This window comes from Fundulus heteroclitus, chromosome 16 (assembly GCF_011125445.2).
Source record: "Fundulus heteroclitus isolate FHET01 chromosome 16, MU-UCD_Fhet_4.1, whole genome shotgun sequence".
Classification (NCBI taxonomy): Eukaryota; Metazoa; Chordata; class Actinopteri; order Cyprinodontiformes; family Fundulidae; genus Fundulus; species Fundulus heteroclitus.
Genome location: NC_046376.1, coordinates 9,152,027 through 9,167,498, shown reverse-complemented (window position 1 = coordinate 9,167,498; position 15,472 = coordinate 9,152,027). Strand labels below are relative to the sequence as shown.

Here is a 15,472-nt window from a genome sequence, read left to right as displayed (position 1 = left end):
CCTCCAGCTGACGGCTCTCAGACACACAGAGGACGTGAGCGCATCTAGGCTGCGGCGCTCCCCCAAACACACGCACACTTCCACCTCAGCCATGGCGGAAAACGGACGCGCTCCTGTCTACCTGATCACCGGCGGCTGCGGCTTCCTCGGAAAGCATCTGCTCGACGTTCTGCTGGAGAAGGAGGACCGGCTGGAGGAGGTGCGGGTCTTCGATAAGCACGTAGACCCAGGGCTTGGCGAGCGGAGGCGCGCAGGTGAGAGCGGAGCGGAGCGTCTCTTTCGCAGCTATCGCGATATCCTGTCTGCAGTCGCGTATAATGCGGTTTGAAGCTTTTAATTCTTGGAAAACGCTGCGGATAAATTTGATCTGCTGAGCCTTTACAACCTACTGAAGTTGTTGCGTTAATCTTACTGCAGTGTAAGATGAATTGAAAATTAGCATTTTTTTTGGTTGCCGGGTCTGTTAAATAACATCTAAATCAAAAATATCAATTTATTTCTATTTATTTTGCACGTTTCGGGTCAAAGAGAAGCTGATCTCAGATTTAAATCCTTGACTGCCTGTCTCCTGCTACTTTTAGACGCGTCTCTTGTTCTCACACTTGAACCAAATGGCTAGGGACCCACGCAGCTTAGTGGAAATGATTTTACAGGAGCAGGAAAAACTAACTGAACTGAGACAAAATCGTGGCTTAAAGCTGAGCTTTGCTGATCTACCTTTGGACAGTTTTTTGGTTGACTGCAGCCATAGGAGTTCCCCCATTCTGGCAAACAAAGCTATTCTGACATTGCTCCCATTTTCCTCAACTTATCTGTGTGAAGTGAGCTTCCCAAGCCTAAATGATATATTCAATTAAATTTTCAATTCAATTATATATATATATATATATATATATATATATATATATATATATATATATATATGAAAACTAAAAACAGAGAGAGACTTTTGAGGAAGAGCTTTGTGTGTCCTTCTTCAGTTCTCGCATATAACAGCTCTGTGTTCATCCAAACATGCCCAGGTTTCACACTAAGTGAGTGAAATATACTGAGATTGACATTTTGTACATGCAACTCACTCTTCACATTGCAACACTAAACTCTTTCCCAAATATCATTGCTTCTGTCAGAATAAGCACTATTTCCTGTATCCCTGCTAACAGAATGCTTTTTGGACAGAATTAGAGTTTGTAAAACACTTACAAGTGTTCTACTACCTCCTTAAAGTTGAAGACCACACTGTTGTGGCTCTGTTCCAGCTGTATTTTGTTTGAAGTGGACATGTTAAGTCCACTTTTTTTATTTGAAAGAAGAAATATAAAAGATGATAAAAAATAAATGTTTGGTGTTTATCCAAGACCCTTTGATAAGAATGATATATTGTTATTATAGGCAGCTACATTTGTTTAACATTTGTAGTTGGTGGTGTGCCTTGTGATTTTATTTTATTTTTTTCAATGGGAAAAAAAAAAGTACTTTGGCTAAAAAAAAAAAGGTAGAAATGCACTGGGCTAAACTACCTCCCTGACATCCAGTCAGGCTCTGCTGATGAGCTCGCATTGGAGGCAGGAGTGCTGAAGCAGAGGCGCGCCTAAAGGTTGCAAGACACCAGCCCTCAAGGGTGGGAGTGGGAGTGACAGCTCTCATGATTAATGGACAAATATTTCCCTCAAAGCGTCCTGGTGTTCAGTATTTTGTTTTCTTACAAAAGCTGAAAGCCGGCGATAAGTCTGGATCTGCAGTTTCCTTGCTAAATTATATGGCAATTAGTCTCCAGCTAAATGCTTGGCTTTTCTGTCTCCTCGCGTTATATGCTTCATAAAGTAAAACCCCTCCTCTGGCTGCATGAATGCACCAGCCACCCAGTGGAAATTCTGCTTGTTCAGCTTTGATCGGCTATTATGAGATGTGACTGAGGCGTGATGAGTTATTCAACAACAGATCTGAGGTCAGCTAGAAAAACCTGACATCTGCGCTGAGGCTGACGGGAGCAGGGGGAGAAATGAGCCGCTGGCTTTGGCGCTCAGCTTTTTTTTTTTTAAAAACTAGTTTGAGCCGGCGGATCGTTTCATCTGTGGTCGCTAAAACGATTTGGGGGTCAGGCATTGCACCAGATTCTCTGAATTAAGGTTCAAAAGTCCAGTTTATTTTAGTTTTTTCCGCCTCTGTTGGACTATATCAGCGTTTGGAGGACTAGGCTTGAGGGCAAAGATAAGCTAGGAGTTCAAGACCTTGAAAATGATAACGAGGCTCTGCTTCACTATCAGACTAAAAGAGTCTGGAAGGACTTTGGTGTGAGGGTTATTTTTGTTTATATCGCAGCTGCATCGCTCAATGCTGTTGGTTACTTTTATTTAGTATAAATCCAGATCAGCTGGTCCCTGAGGATGAAACTAATGGCTTATTCAAAAGGGCCCAAGACCAAAATAGACTTCAAAGACTTCAAACATTACAATTTATGTGGAATGGGCTCCTGTTTTTAAGGACTTTTAAACTGTTGTGTGTGCAGTAAGCGGGGTTTTTTACTCTAGGAATGGATCCTGTGAAGCCTTTCAGGTCAGAGTAACAATCTAACAGTATAATAGGACTCGGCTAAATTGCTATAATAGCTTTTTTTCTTCTTTTTATAGCCTCTTAACTTTTATATCGCAGTCACTCCAGTTGGAAACTCCTAAACCAGGGGTGTCAAACATACGGCCCGCGGGCCGGTTCCGGCCCGACGAACAATTTAGTCCGGCCCGATGGCTAAATGCATTATCATTATTCAAAAAAATATTTTTTTTTTCTAATGTCCTGTCTGGCAATGTGGCAATAAATTGTTGTCTTAATGCCAAAAAGAGCTCATCAGATTTGATTTCACAAGTGTAGCAGTACTGCTTTTGCCATAGTGCTCTGCTTGATTTATGAATGTGAATAGTTTTATTATGATTCATGCGGGGAATATCTCAAATGATATGGAGACTACAATAGGAAAGTAGGAGAGGAAACGAAGAAGAACAAGAAAAAAAGAAAATGTGAAAGAAAGAGGAGATAAAGGGAAGAGAATGATAAAACAATTATTGAAAAAACATGTACTTCGTTTATTAAAAATCTGCAGTTCCTATATTGTCCACGAGGGGCGCTGTGTTTTAATCAGCAGATGGTAGCACTGAGCTTCAGATGTGGAAAAATTGATTTTAAATAATTTCTTAATTTCTATCTGTTTGATGTATTTTGTCATGCAGGACAGTGTTTTTAAGTTCCATAAAATGTGAATAAATGTTTTTCAACATTGTACAATCACTGTGATCAGTTCTTATGCATAATGCACTTAAGTAAACGTTTAACTGAGTAAAAGTATTGTTGAAATTGCACATACTTTTCTTAAAAACGCTGAGGTTATTCATAATATATTGTGTAAATGTGTAATTCATTTAATATAAAAATCAACAACAAGTCCACTTTTATTAGTTCTATTTAATCTTGCAATGAGTTTACTCGTGTGGCCCTCTTGAGATCAGATTAAGCTGAATGCGGCCCCTAAACCAAAATGAGTTTGACACCCCTGTCCTAAAACATGTTTTACACTGGAAGGTCACTGGTGGCGCCACAAAATCACAGATGTTGACACTCGTTGGCTTTTGGATAAATAACCCTCCTGTGAAAAGGGGACGATGACCGATTTGTTTAAAGATCCAGGGTTAAGAGATGGTCGATTGCATAAACCGCTCTGACCTTTTTTTTTAATGCGAGTGGACGTGTTGCAGATGTCTGCTTTGTTTCTGACCTCTGTCAGATCACCAGTGGGCCGTTAATCAGGATCCACGCGGGTTGAAGACGCAATGAGAGCCGCCATCTACTGCATTGAATTTTAGCAACCGCTTTATAAACCTTTAGCTGAAGCACACCTCAAACCTTTAGTACAACATACTTGTATCATTTCAGTTTTACTTTAGCAGGAACCTTGAGCTCCTCCTTGGAAATTATAGCCCTTATTTTGTCACGTATGTCAAAAGGAAAATGTGCCCTCATCCTCTCCGGAAATTCTTTGGAAATCCAGTTGTTATGTTTCCTGACATACAGGAATGGTTGGATTGACTTGTCGCCGTACGTGTCTTCCTGTTTCTGACGCAGACGGAGCGAAGGTGACTGTGATCCAGGGGGACATCGCGGATTACAACAGCGTCCTGGAGGCCACGCGGGGGGCCGACGTTGTCATCCACGCTGCCAGTCTGGTGGACGTCTGGCACAAAGTCCCAGAGGACGTCATCTACTCCGTCAACGTTACAGGTACGCCCCCGGAGGCAGATGGGTCTGACTGATAACAGGAAGGAGGAAACGACGAGGAACAGGTTCTCTGGAAATCCCACGCCTCTGGGCAGTTTCCAGGGCTCATCAAAGCGGAAACTATCAGGAAATCTGACGGCTTTTGTTAATTGAATCCTCAGAAATGCCAACAACTGACAGGTTTAACGTTAAAGGGTTATCTCGAATGCGGCGACCAGGTGCAAGAACCGGATTTAAGGACTGGTGCTGGTCCACAGGGAACAATGTCTGGCATGTTTTAGATGCTTTGGTTCTCCTACGCACCTGTTTCTGAGGAATCAATTATTAGCGTCTTGTGTCAAACGCAGGCTTCTCCAGAACTTTATCATCCCGGCTGTGTTAAAGAGAAAACATGCAATCGCATTGCTCAGATAACTAGGATTTCCAAGCGATGCCCACTGCTGGTGGGTTTTACTGCTGAAGGTCTTGCGGCGCTGTGGATCCAAAGTTTTGACTCCCAGCAGAAATGTTACCCCGCCAAAAAAAGTCTTTGAAAATTAAATTTTGCTTTAGAAAATTTCCCTGTGAGCCAAAAAAAAGCCTCTTTGTAGACTTTTATCACCACCTTCCTAAACAGAGAACATGCAGCCCTCATTCACAGCTTTAAGGGAGGCAACAATGAACCCATTCATCTACAGGTGCACTCAGGTTTCAGCACGCTATCGTATGTGTTGTGATGTCAGGTCCTTTTATTTTTTTATCTTCTTTTTTCCCAAAATCAAGTCCAAAACCCCCCTTTTCAAACAAAACTGAATGAACAATGCAAATTGCAGAGCAGAGAGTTGGATGAAGGGTTAAGAAAACAGCCTCCTTGCTCTTAACTGTGATCATTTCAGGTTGTTTTCGGCTCTTTAACGCAGCCGGTCACAAGGGCAAACTTAATTTTCTTCTGTTTTTTTCTTGAATTTATGCAAAGCAAATGGCAAAGATAACAGTTTCAAATGGATAAAAAAAATAGATTTAAGCTCCATGAAGTTTATTCACAAAAGAAGACGAGGAGAGCCTGCAGTAGATGATAAACTCTCAACAATTCACAGGTTTTTAAGACAGGCGTTTTAACCAGAAACCTAAAGTTTTCTCCCTGTTGGGGCCTCATTTAAAAAAAAAATACATTTTATTTATTTATTTTTTGTTTAAACTTTCCCATGAAGGCGCTGACATCGGCTCCGTCAGATCTGTGGACCGACAGTGTGGCGTGAACACAATATTCAGCATTAATTGCAGCAGTCTAATCTTTTAAATCATAAATATCTGTTTTAAAAAATGGAGCTGTTTTTTTTTTTTTTGTTTTTTTCTTGTTCTTCTACGTAGACCGTCTGGATCTAAACTCCTTCAGTAAAAAAAAGGAAAAACAGTGACTTTTTAAATTCATGCTCCTTGTTGGCTGTTTGGACTCAAACCGATTCTTGGCTGGAATCAGAAAGCAGTGAATCAGCAAGTAGGACAAAAGATACTTTTGTCGCTCGTTAGCTGACGCTGCTGCAAGCCTTTCTGGATGCTCATTTCCACAAAAACAAAAGAAGGCTAACACAGTTCCTGCAGCCTGAGTTGATTAATTAGATGAATCACTCCAGCATGCTGATAGTTTCACAAAAACACAAAATAAAGGTTTTGATTCTGACCCTTTTTTCCTTTTCCTTTACAAAACTAAGTGGATCAGCCTGGTCCCTCCTTCAGTTCTGAGAAATATGCAGGGAATGTGTTCTGGTTTTCTACACTCTTTTCACTCAGAGGCAAAATGTCTCTCTGTCTCTTGGATTTAAACGTTAAATATGCTTTAGATTTAAGAACCTTGTCGTCTTAAAGCTCTAAAATAAACATGTCTGCATCATTTATCTTGGTGGTAGGCAAGATTGATGCTTCAAAATGATTTGAAAGTCCTATCTGTGTTTTTTTTACTTTACAATTTAACTTTTCATAACTTTCTGTTGTGTTGAATTGGATACATTTTGGCCAGCTTATTTATTTGGGGATTTCCTTTTCGTTTTTATTAGGTCTTCGTGTTCCTTTTTTAAGCTAAATAAAACAATCTGTTTTCCTTTCCATATTTCTTTTTCTTATTTTGCCATAGAATCTCATTCAGAATAAGTTTTAACCGTCTATTTAATTTTGTTTTATTCCCTAATTTGAACTGTCTTTAAAATGGCATGTGTTATTGGTTCTCTAAATGCAACCTCAATGAAAAGCATTTAGTACATTCAACTGGCATTTAATTGGTTAAAAGAAAATCTGAAAGTTAATGGAATTTTGTCGTGTATACTAGGGGATAACTGTTTATAATGGCATTTATTCAAAAGAAAATTTAAAAGAATATGTTGCAATGTTTCTAAAAGTGGATTGGGTTTTATACAAGGGACACAGGTGGAGCACAAAATAAAGCATTTTCTAAAGTTAATGCTAAATTTTAGTCTTTAATCAACACGAAATGTAGCAGTGGAGCTGTTGAACTTTGTCCCTGCTAGAAATCCAAGTCCAACTTTATCTTTTCAAATGTCAGAAAATGTCATAAAAAAAGGTGAATATATTGTTAAATTCCACAATAAGTGGTTTCCAGTTTCCACTCCTTTCTCGTGTTTCTCTCCAATGGATGTCCGCCTTTGATGATAGCGGTCCAGATTTAGTCGGAGCAAATAAAGGGGGGGGGGGGGGGGTTGGTTTCCGATAAACAGAACACATGTGGATCCAATACCAGTTTCAAGCTGCTTTTAGCATGTTTATATAGTCCACATACACTTCATTAGGATGATTGGGCGAACAGAGGCACAGCTGTTTAATTCAATGTATTGTTTGATTATCTTTATGCTGAGTGAATATCAAAGCTTGTTTTGTTTTTTTTAAAAGACATCCAGCTTTGTCAGAGTGGCCCGTGTGGCTTTAAAAGGGAAATATAGCCGCGTTCTAATGTAGCTTATTTTAAAAAGAACATTTCCTGTCCTTTCAGGAACGGAGAACGTCATCAAAGCCTGCGTGGAATGCGGCGTGGAGCGCCTCGTCTACACCAGCAGCATGGAAGTGATCGGACCCAACATTAAAGGAGATCACTTCAAGAGGTAAAACGTCATTTCCCTGCACAGTCCTCTTTGATCTTTATGTGCCATTCGAGTCTCCATGTGTTCTACTTACCAAACCCACATGGTGTTAATTTAGACTCCACATTGTCGGCCGCTTTGGCCTCATCCCTTTCCTGTTTTGCTGCGCAGAATATGATTATGACATGATGGATTAAAATGCTCGTAGCTCACATTGTCCACAATGCAGGCGCTTCATCTGGGACACCCTGAATTAAATTTCAGGGAATAAACTGGAAAGAAAAACCAACATTTTCTCCCGCTATTTTAACATATCGGTCTCCCACCTGTAATTTATTTCCATTATTCCCCCCCGTGCGTCACTCTGGTATGACAGACGTTCAGAGTAGCTGCAGGCACGACGCCTGTGGCTTTGTTTGCAAACAGGCATCAACATTTATCATAATGCCATGTAACAACAGCGCCATATCTCTATTTTCAGTTAAGCACGACTTCTGTGATCCTTGTGTTGACTAAACGCTTGGAGGTTGAATGTTCTTCAGTCTTTGGGGAACTGAAGAAGACTGATTTTTGTAATTACATGCTGTCTGAACACATCTGCGCTGTTTCAGAGCAATTACCGAGCCACAGAATGTACAAGACTGGAGACTACAGGCGTAGGTCATGTTGACATTAAGTGGCTCTTTAGGTAGAAACCACGTGATTATTTCGCATCTCATCCCTTTTATTTTGGAAAACAATGTCATGACGCACGCAGTCACTCATCACAGATGACTGTGAGTCTAAACAAGGGACCCTGACTAGACAGAAATAAAATTAGAGCTGTACATCGAGCAAATTACAGCTGCAAAACGTGACTCATTTTATCTTAACTTCCCTTCAAAAATAGTTTTTCCAGAAATAAAACCACCAGAAGAGTTAAAAAAAAAAAAAGTTTTGGCACCTTTTAGCTAACTTTTTTTTTCTTACACTTGTTTCAGACCACAAACCACATTTTCGTTATACCAGTCAAACATCAAAAGAAGCTTATTTGACATATTTTATCCTACTTGAACCCAGCTTTCTATAACGAGGCTAATTAATGTTGACTCATAATTTCACCTGCGGTCAAAATGCTCATGTAAGGTTTGAGAGACGGAGAATGTTTCAGTCAACCCAGCTTTTTTACAGCCAATACCACTCCTAATCAAAAAGGAAGGAGGCAACATTCACTTTAAATTAATTTATTTTCCAGAGATGTGTGTAAATAAACGATTTAACTCGAGAAACTAAAGGTCGAAACCAATCGATGAACCAAACACAGTCCAAGGCCTCCTCTCCTCCCACTGAGGCCAGTTGACGATCTTCCTTAAGGAAATCGATACAAATCAAAAGTAGTATTTTTTATAAATGTAATTAATTTGGTTTATAGGCTGTGTAAATAAAAACAGCACCCGCTGATGAAGGGATGATCTCTGAGGGCTTAGATCGCCTTTTCCATTAATTCATCATTATAAAAGCTGCTTTTTTTTATTTTACTTACCTGACATTAAAATTAGTTTGGTCTGAAGGATTCAGAAATCAACAGTTGTTTTTTTTTTTTTTTACAGGACTCCATACCATAATGCAAACATTTGATCACATTTTCAGTTCTTGCGGTCTAAAAATCAGCGAGTTATTGTCTGAATCTGACCGGTTCTTTCACCGCGTGTTGATTTTTACAAGCCCTGGTGTGTGCTGCATTGGATGTAGATGAGATCATGACACGAAAAGAGACTGATTGCAGTTTCAAGTTGAAACTTATTTGGGCTATGCACAGAAAGTGACGTGATACTTTTTTTCAAAACTTGCTGCAGCATCACAATGAAAATCCAGCACCTTTCTGCCAATAGCTACAACATTAAGTCATTGTTCAAGACTGAGTCTTTGTCCTCTCTTGTTAGAGACATGAGCTATTTTGGCAACATAAATGCAGGCAAGATCCAAAGCTTCAAACGTCTGCACAGAAACTTATATAGAATAAAGGTGCTGAAATTGTTTTTTTTATGTATGTGTATTTAACTGAATCCACCTGTGGAAGGTTTCCTCTTGAGTCGCTGCTTTTGACAGATTTATTTACAACGCATTGTTCTTCTATCTGCTTATCTTAAGTTCTTTCACAAATAAATGTACAGCTCGAGTGTCATCATTCATCCTTAATGCTTAAAAAAAAGGTTTTTTTCTGTCTTTGCAGAGGCAATGAAGACACGCCGTATGAAATAAAGCACACTATGGCCTACCCCAAGAGTAAGGCCAAGGCAGAGCAAGTAGTCCTGGAAGCCAACGGCAGAACGGTGAGATTTGTTTTAATAAAACATTTTTTTGTGCACTTTTAACCACCTTCCTGCAGCGCAAGGTGATTTTAAAAAGCACATTGGAACTATGAAGGGTGTAATTAAGGATGTATAATGCAAACAAAGCCAGAATATTTGCATGCAACTCTCTGAGATAGTTTCCACATTCCTGCACTACCCAGGAATAAGGTTGTCTTTAACGTGAAAAATCATCTCACAGCTGCGGTTTATTTAGTCGCTGTCAAATGCCTGGTTGGGTTTCAGCATGGCGAAATCCTTATTGGGGGGGGGCGCTTGTGCAACTTCTCTGCCACAGAATGCCAAGGCATCTCCCGAGCGGTCTCACTGTTGTTTTAGTTCAGCCTTATGCAATCCGAACCCATTAAATCTTCTAGTTGATCCATTTAGGGTTGTGTTTTATTTTTTTTTACTGTTTGATTGAAGCCATCACAATTTGCTGACACACAGTTTTTTTTCTGTTTTGCTTCCTGTGCAGGTAAAGGGTGGGAAGCGTTTATACACCTGCTCGCTGAGACCGACGGGGATCTATGGCGAAGGCCACCAGCTGATGAAGGACTTCTACAACCTGGCTGCAGAAAGGGGAGGCCTGGTCATCGGTGGCGTCCCAGCTCACATTGAACACGGGCGTGTCTATGCAGGTAAAAACCTCCAGTTATTTAAAAAAAAAAAATTATTGGTTGCTTTCTCTCTAAGCAACCAACAAATCGAGCTTCACTACATTTTTATTTAAACAAATATTCAGGTTAAGTAGATTTCAAGATACGAGCCATGTTCAGATCAAAACTACAAAGCAGAAGTATGTGCAACACAAAAAAAAAAAAAACACACTTCCTCCACATTTCTCAGAAGGCTTTTTTTTTTTACTGTTGCACCTGCTAATGGTTAAATTCATGCTGGTTTACATCCAAATAAAGACTCTTAAGCAGCTTAAAACTGATGTGTCCAAACAAGTGCTATTGAGGCACAACATGTAGTAGAAATATTTCACATAATCTGGGTTTTATGCAGTCTCATCGAGACTCTACCAACCAGATTTGGTCACCAATCTCGTCAGAGAAGCGGTATACTTCAACAGGTGTTAGTTGTAACTAGTGTTGCGCCGATGCCATTTTTTGGCACCGATACCGATACCTGGCTGTACAGTATTGACCGATACCATTACTTTAAAATTTATGTGTGTGTGTGTGTATATATGAAGAACTGCATACTAATTGGATGTAAAATAATTTCTATCATGGCTTTGTCAAGCTGCTACCTTATTAAAGCAGGAAAAAAGACTAAGACAAAGTGAATCCAGTAGAACTAGTGAGTGTCGGGAGAGAGAAGGCTGCGTTCAAGTGACATACAAACATCAAAATGGTATCTGTGACCTATTTGTTGGTACTCGCCGATACCGATACCAACATTTTAGTGCGGTATCGGCGCCCCGGCCGATACTGGTATCGGTATCGGTGCAACACTAGTTGTAACCAGGGCTTTGAACCGATTTTTTTTTTTATTTATTTATTTTTTTTCCCAATCGGTTCGTTCCGAACAGAAACGGAATTATAACGTTTCCGGTTATGAGTTCCACCGATAAATTGACGTTCCCGAACCGGTTAGAACAAAAAAAATACTGTTCCCGGAACGGTTAATTTCGTTCCTGTCAGCTGTTTAATGCTATAGAATTATGTCACATCTTTCTCATCCAGCTTAAACCAGCTATTGATATTGTGTTTTGGAATGAGCGTTTTACTTAACGATGGATCGTAATTTACCTCTTATTTAAGATGTGTAGCTCTAGTGGAGACGCCGCTCTCTCTCCATTCAGTCAGCGAATGTGTGATGTGATGTCACACAGGAAGTGAACCTCAGCCGTCATGGTAACGTGTGCAGGAAAATGATAATTATTTTTTTTTAGTTAATTAGGCAACGAAAACTTTGAGGAACGAAATAAAACCGATATTAACCGGTTACCATTATTTTTAAATAAGTGTTCCAGTTCCAGAACATAAAAAACAATAAAGTTTCCGGTTTCGTTTCTGTTCCCTGTAAAATACAAAAAGTTCCCGGTTTTCGTTTTCGTTCCTTGAACCGGTTCAAAGCCCTGGTTGTAACAAGCTGTACCCTCAGCAAATCTGGCCCTTTTTATATATATATATATATATATATATATATATATATATATATATATATATATATATATATATATATATATATATATATATATATATATATATATATATATAAAAAAGACTGGAGAGAAGAAGGTTGCCACAAGCCCTAGGATGCAACGCCAACATATGAAAAAAGGTGCTCTGATCAGATCAGACACAAATTAAACTTTTTGGCCCACCTGCGTGTGAAGACGACGAAGCACCGCACATCGTAATAGACACGGTGGAACACGGTGTTGGCAGCATCATGCTCTGGGGATGCGTTTCTTTGACAGGGAAGCTGGTCAGGGTTTGATAGGAAGGTAGATGGAGCTAAATGCATGATAAAAATCTAGACAAAAAGATGTGAAAGGCTGGGGTGAAGGCTCACCTTCCAGAAGGACAACATCCCTAAACGTCTACCAAAGCAGGTAGATGCATAAGGCTTGCAGTGAGAGGTGGAGCTGATCAGAAAGGCACACCCCGCTGTACTTATTTTAATCCCTGGTCTAAACAGGCTCCTGTAGAGCATATTTGAAAAACACCCTTTTTCAACTGGAGCCACAATATAAGGGTGGTTGTTTCTAATGCAGCCGTTTATGTAATTAAAGTAATTGCCCCCAATTTCAGGATTAAAAGGGAAACACCTACCACACATATATTTTCAGGATCTCTTCTTTTTTTTTTTCTTTTAACTTTCTCAACCCTGTGATATTTGGAGAAAAGCATGCAATTCTCTTTTTAATGACACGTATTTTTGAAGGCTTGATCTATTTTGAGGTTAGAAATGTTTTTGTAACGCTTGTAGGTTTTAAGTGGAATGTTGCACTGCAAAAAGTGAACTAAAAGTGAGTAAAATCTTTTTGAAATTTGTGTATTTTTCCTTGATTTGGGCAGGTAAATAAGATTATTTGTCAATGGAATGAGTATTTTGATGCCTAATATAAGATAATTAGATAAACTGCACTGGATATAAGATGATGGAGATCAATTGTTCCTATTTTAAGTGCAAAAATCTTATCCCATTGGCAAATAGTCTGATTTACCTGCTCAAAACAAGGAAAAATACACTCATTTCAAGAAATTTTTACTTACTTTTAGTTTCCTTTTTGCAGTGTAGAAGTGTTTTTGTAATGCTTACTTGTAGGTTTTAAGTGGATTTTTTGCAGAGAACAAACTTGGTGTTAACCCCCTCTCTTTTTTCCTTTTTTTTTGTGCCACCAGGTAACGTCGCCTGGATGCATGTTCTGGCAGCTCGAGCCCTGAGGGCGAATCCCGAGAAAGTCGGCGGCGAAGCCTTCTTCTGCTACGACGAGTCCCCCTACAAAAGCTACGAGGACTTCAACATGACGCTGCTGTCCGAGTTCAACTTTCGGAGGGTGTCCATGCCTGCCATCATCCTCTGGTTCCTGGCCTTTTTCAACGACTTTCTGCGCTGGGTGCTGAGTCCCATGTACAACTACACGCCGCTGCTGAACCGCTACACGCTGGCCGTGGCCAGCACCACCTTCACGGTGCAAACGGACAAGGCGCAGAGATACTTCCACTACCAGCCGCTCTACGACTGGAATCAGTGTCTAGCGCGTACGCAGTCGTGGATCAGGACATTCCCATCCGACAAACCAAAGGACTGCTAGCGTAACGTCAACCACTACAAAGTCATTTCAGGCGCCGTCATGCAGACAAGCAGGATCGAGGCGGAGACCGTTTTGCTGTTCGGTGGGAAAACGAGCAATAAAGAGCAGCAAAAACCTGCATGTTATATGCAGTGGCTGAGGAAACGTGTGGAAAAAAAACTGTTTTAATCACATCTTAATCGCAATAAAGGATAATTCCTTGCTGTTAGTCATAATATATATCATAATTAATGTTTAATATAAAGGATTTTTGTTTCCAGTGTCTTTCAGTTATTGAAATGAAATAGCTATTCCTCTGTGCAATTATCATTCTGAAGTCATGTTACCAACGCTGTGATAGCTTCAGCTCCCGGTACTGCGTGTCCTTGCGCAATTCTTTTTTGTAAAGTATTTTTATACAAGATTTATGAAATATCTGTTGTGAAAAGTAGACGCCGTCCAGCAATGTAATTATGACCTGTTGCTTTCATAGTAGTTTTTAAAGGCATGACAGTTTAAAAACAACAACGCTGATTATGTCAGTAAATATGTCCTTATGACGAGGGCTTGTGATATTTGAAAGTCAGAGAGAATGGCCCAAACATGTCAACTATTGTATTTTAAACACAAAGTCAATGCACTTTATGAACAGCTATAAAAACTTGTAGCATTCACGCAACTTTATTTCTTTTGGTCACTTGCTTGTTTGGGGGAAAAAAGGATTGCTCAGCTTCCAGACTCGTTAAGTCATGAACCAAAAGCAACAGAACAGGTATATGTGTGCATTTTGTTAACATGTGTTTTTATTTAAAACTGTATCATAAGAATATATTTGTTTAAATCTTTTTATAATTATGAATAAAGAGTAATTTATTCTTCATGTGCCCTTCATTTTTTTCCTCTCCAAACTTCAGAAAGTATTTCCATGGATATTATTTTTGTTTGTTTTTTTGCAAGTCAGTTGGAAACTTGGAGTTTCAGGTTTGTATTTATTTACTTCTTTTGTTTCTGTATCCATATGTTTCCTTTCCACCTAGTGACGACTCCGCCTTCACCTCTGGTTGCTGTGGACACGCTGTTTACATTTTCTCCTACACAAAGCGCCAACTCCCTTCTTACTCTAGTGGAAACTTGTCACTTGGGAGCCAGATGGCTTACAGTTACTTGTTCAAAAGGGAGTTCCTGGGCAGAGTAATGGGACATGAATTCGGTTTTGTGGGGTTTCTCCTGTTTCTGGGGATTTCCGTAGCAACTGTAGCCAAAACAACAGACAAGTCTGACATGGGGAAATAGCAACCCAAAATTAGTAGTAGGCTTAAAATGTGAGCAGGCATTTCTATGTCTTTGTTACTTTTACTAGCAGCCACAGACTAACTGGATATATATATATATATATATATATATATATATATATATATATATATATATATATATATATATATATATATACACACACACACACACATGATTTGATGTGTGTTTTTAATATTAGTAGGGCTGCAGGGATACAAATCTTATTTAAAGTGTAATTTGAGGGATGTGTTTACAAAACAGTACAATCCGAATCACTGAATCCACCAAGTCAGTGATTTTTTTTTTTAAACCCTGAGTTTTAAAACTCTTTAGGCCTCTACAAAAATTAGGTTGAACCATGATTTCCATTAAATTCCTGGGTGTAACCCTGTGAGGACTAAGCAGGCATAGACAATGGATAAATGACATTATGCATCAAACATTCAAGATGCATCGTTTTATTTCTAGATAATAAATACATGGTTAACGTGGCACAATAGTCCCTTGATAAACTGGCTTATTATCAATATTTGTATACTTTAACCTACAATGTTGGCCACTCATTTCTGAGCGTGAAGCTAAAGGAATCCAACGTTAGTGGTTTGTGATTGTTAATGTAAATCAATAAATTTTTAAATAAAACTATATGTAAGAATCCCTGAGTGCCCTTCAAGACAAGAACATGACAAATATTAATTTGGTTTTGGTAATTTAGGAAGAAAAAGATGAAGGTAATATGTAAAATCATTTTAAAGTCTTCT

The 15,472-nt window shown here is 39.2% G+C and overlaps 1 protein-coding gene across 1 annotated transcript; it reads left to right on the top strand.

The window, feature by feature from the left end:
• On the top strand, positions 1-13,940 carry hsd3b7 (hydroxy-delta-5-steroid dehydrogenase, 3 beta- and steroid delta-isomerase). Its single transcript, XM_036148620.1, has 6 exons — positions 1-254; positions 4,114-4,269; positions 7,247-7,355; positions 9,547-9,646; positions 10,143-10,305; positions 13,027-13,940. Exons 1-6 carry the CDS (start codon positions 92-94, stop codon positions 13,437-13,439), a joined length of 1,104 nt encoding a protein of 367 aa, XP_036004513.1. The 5' UTR covers positions 1-91; the 3' UTR covers positions 13,440-13,940.
• The last annotated feature ends 1,532 nt before the right edge of the window (positions 13,941-15,472 follow it).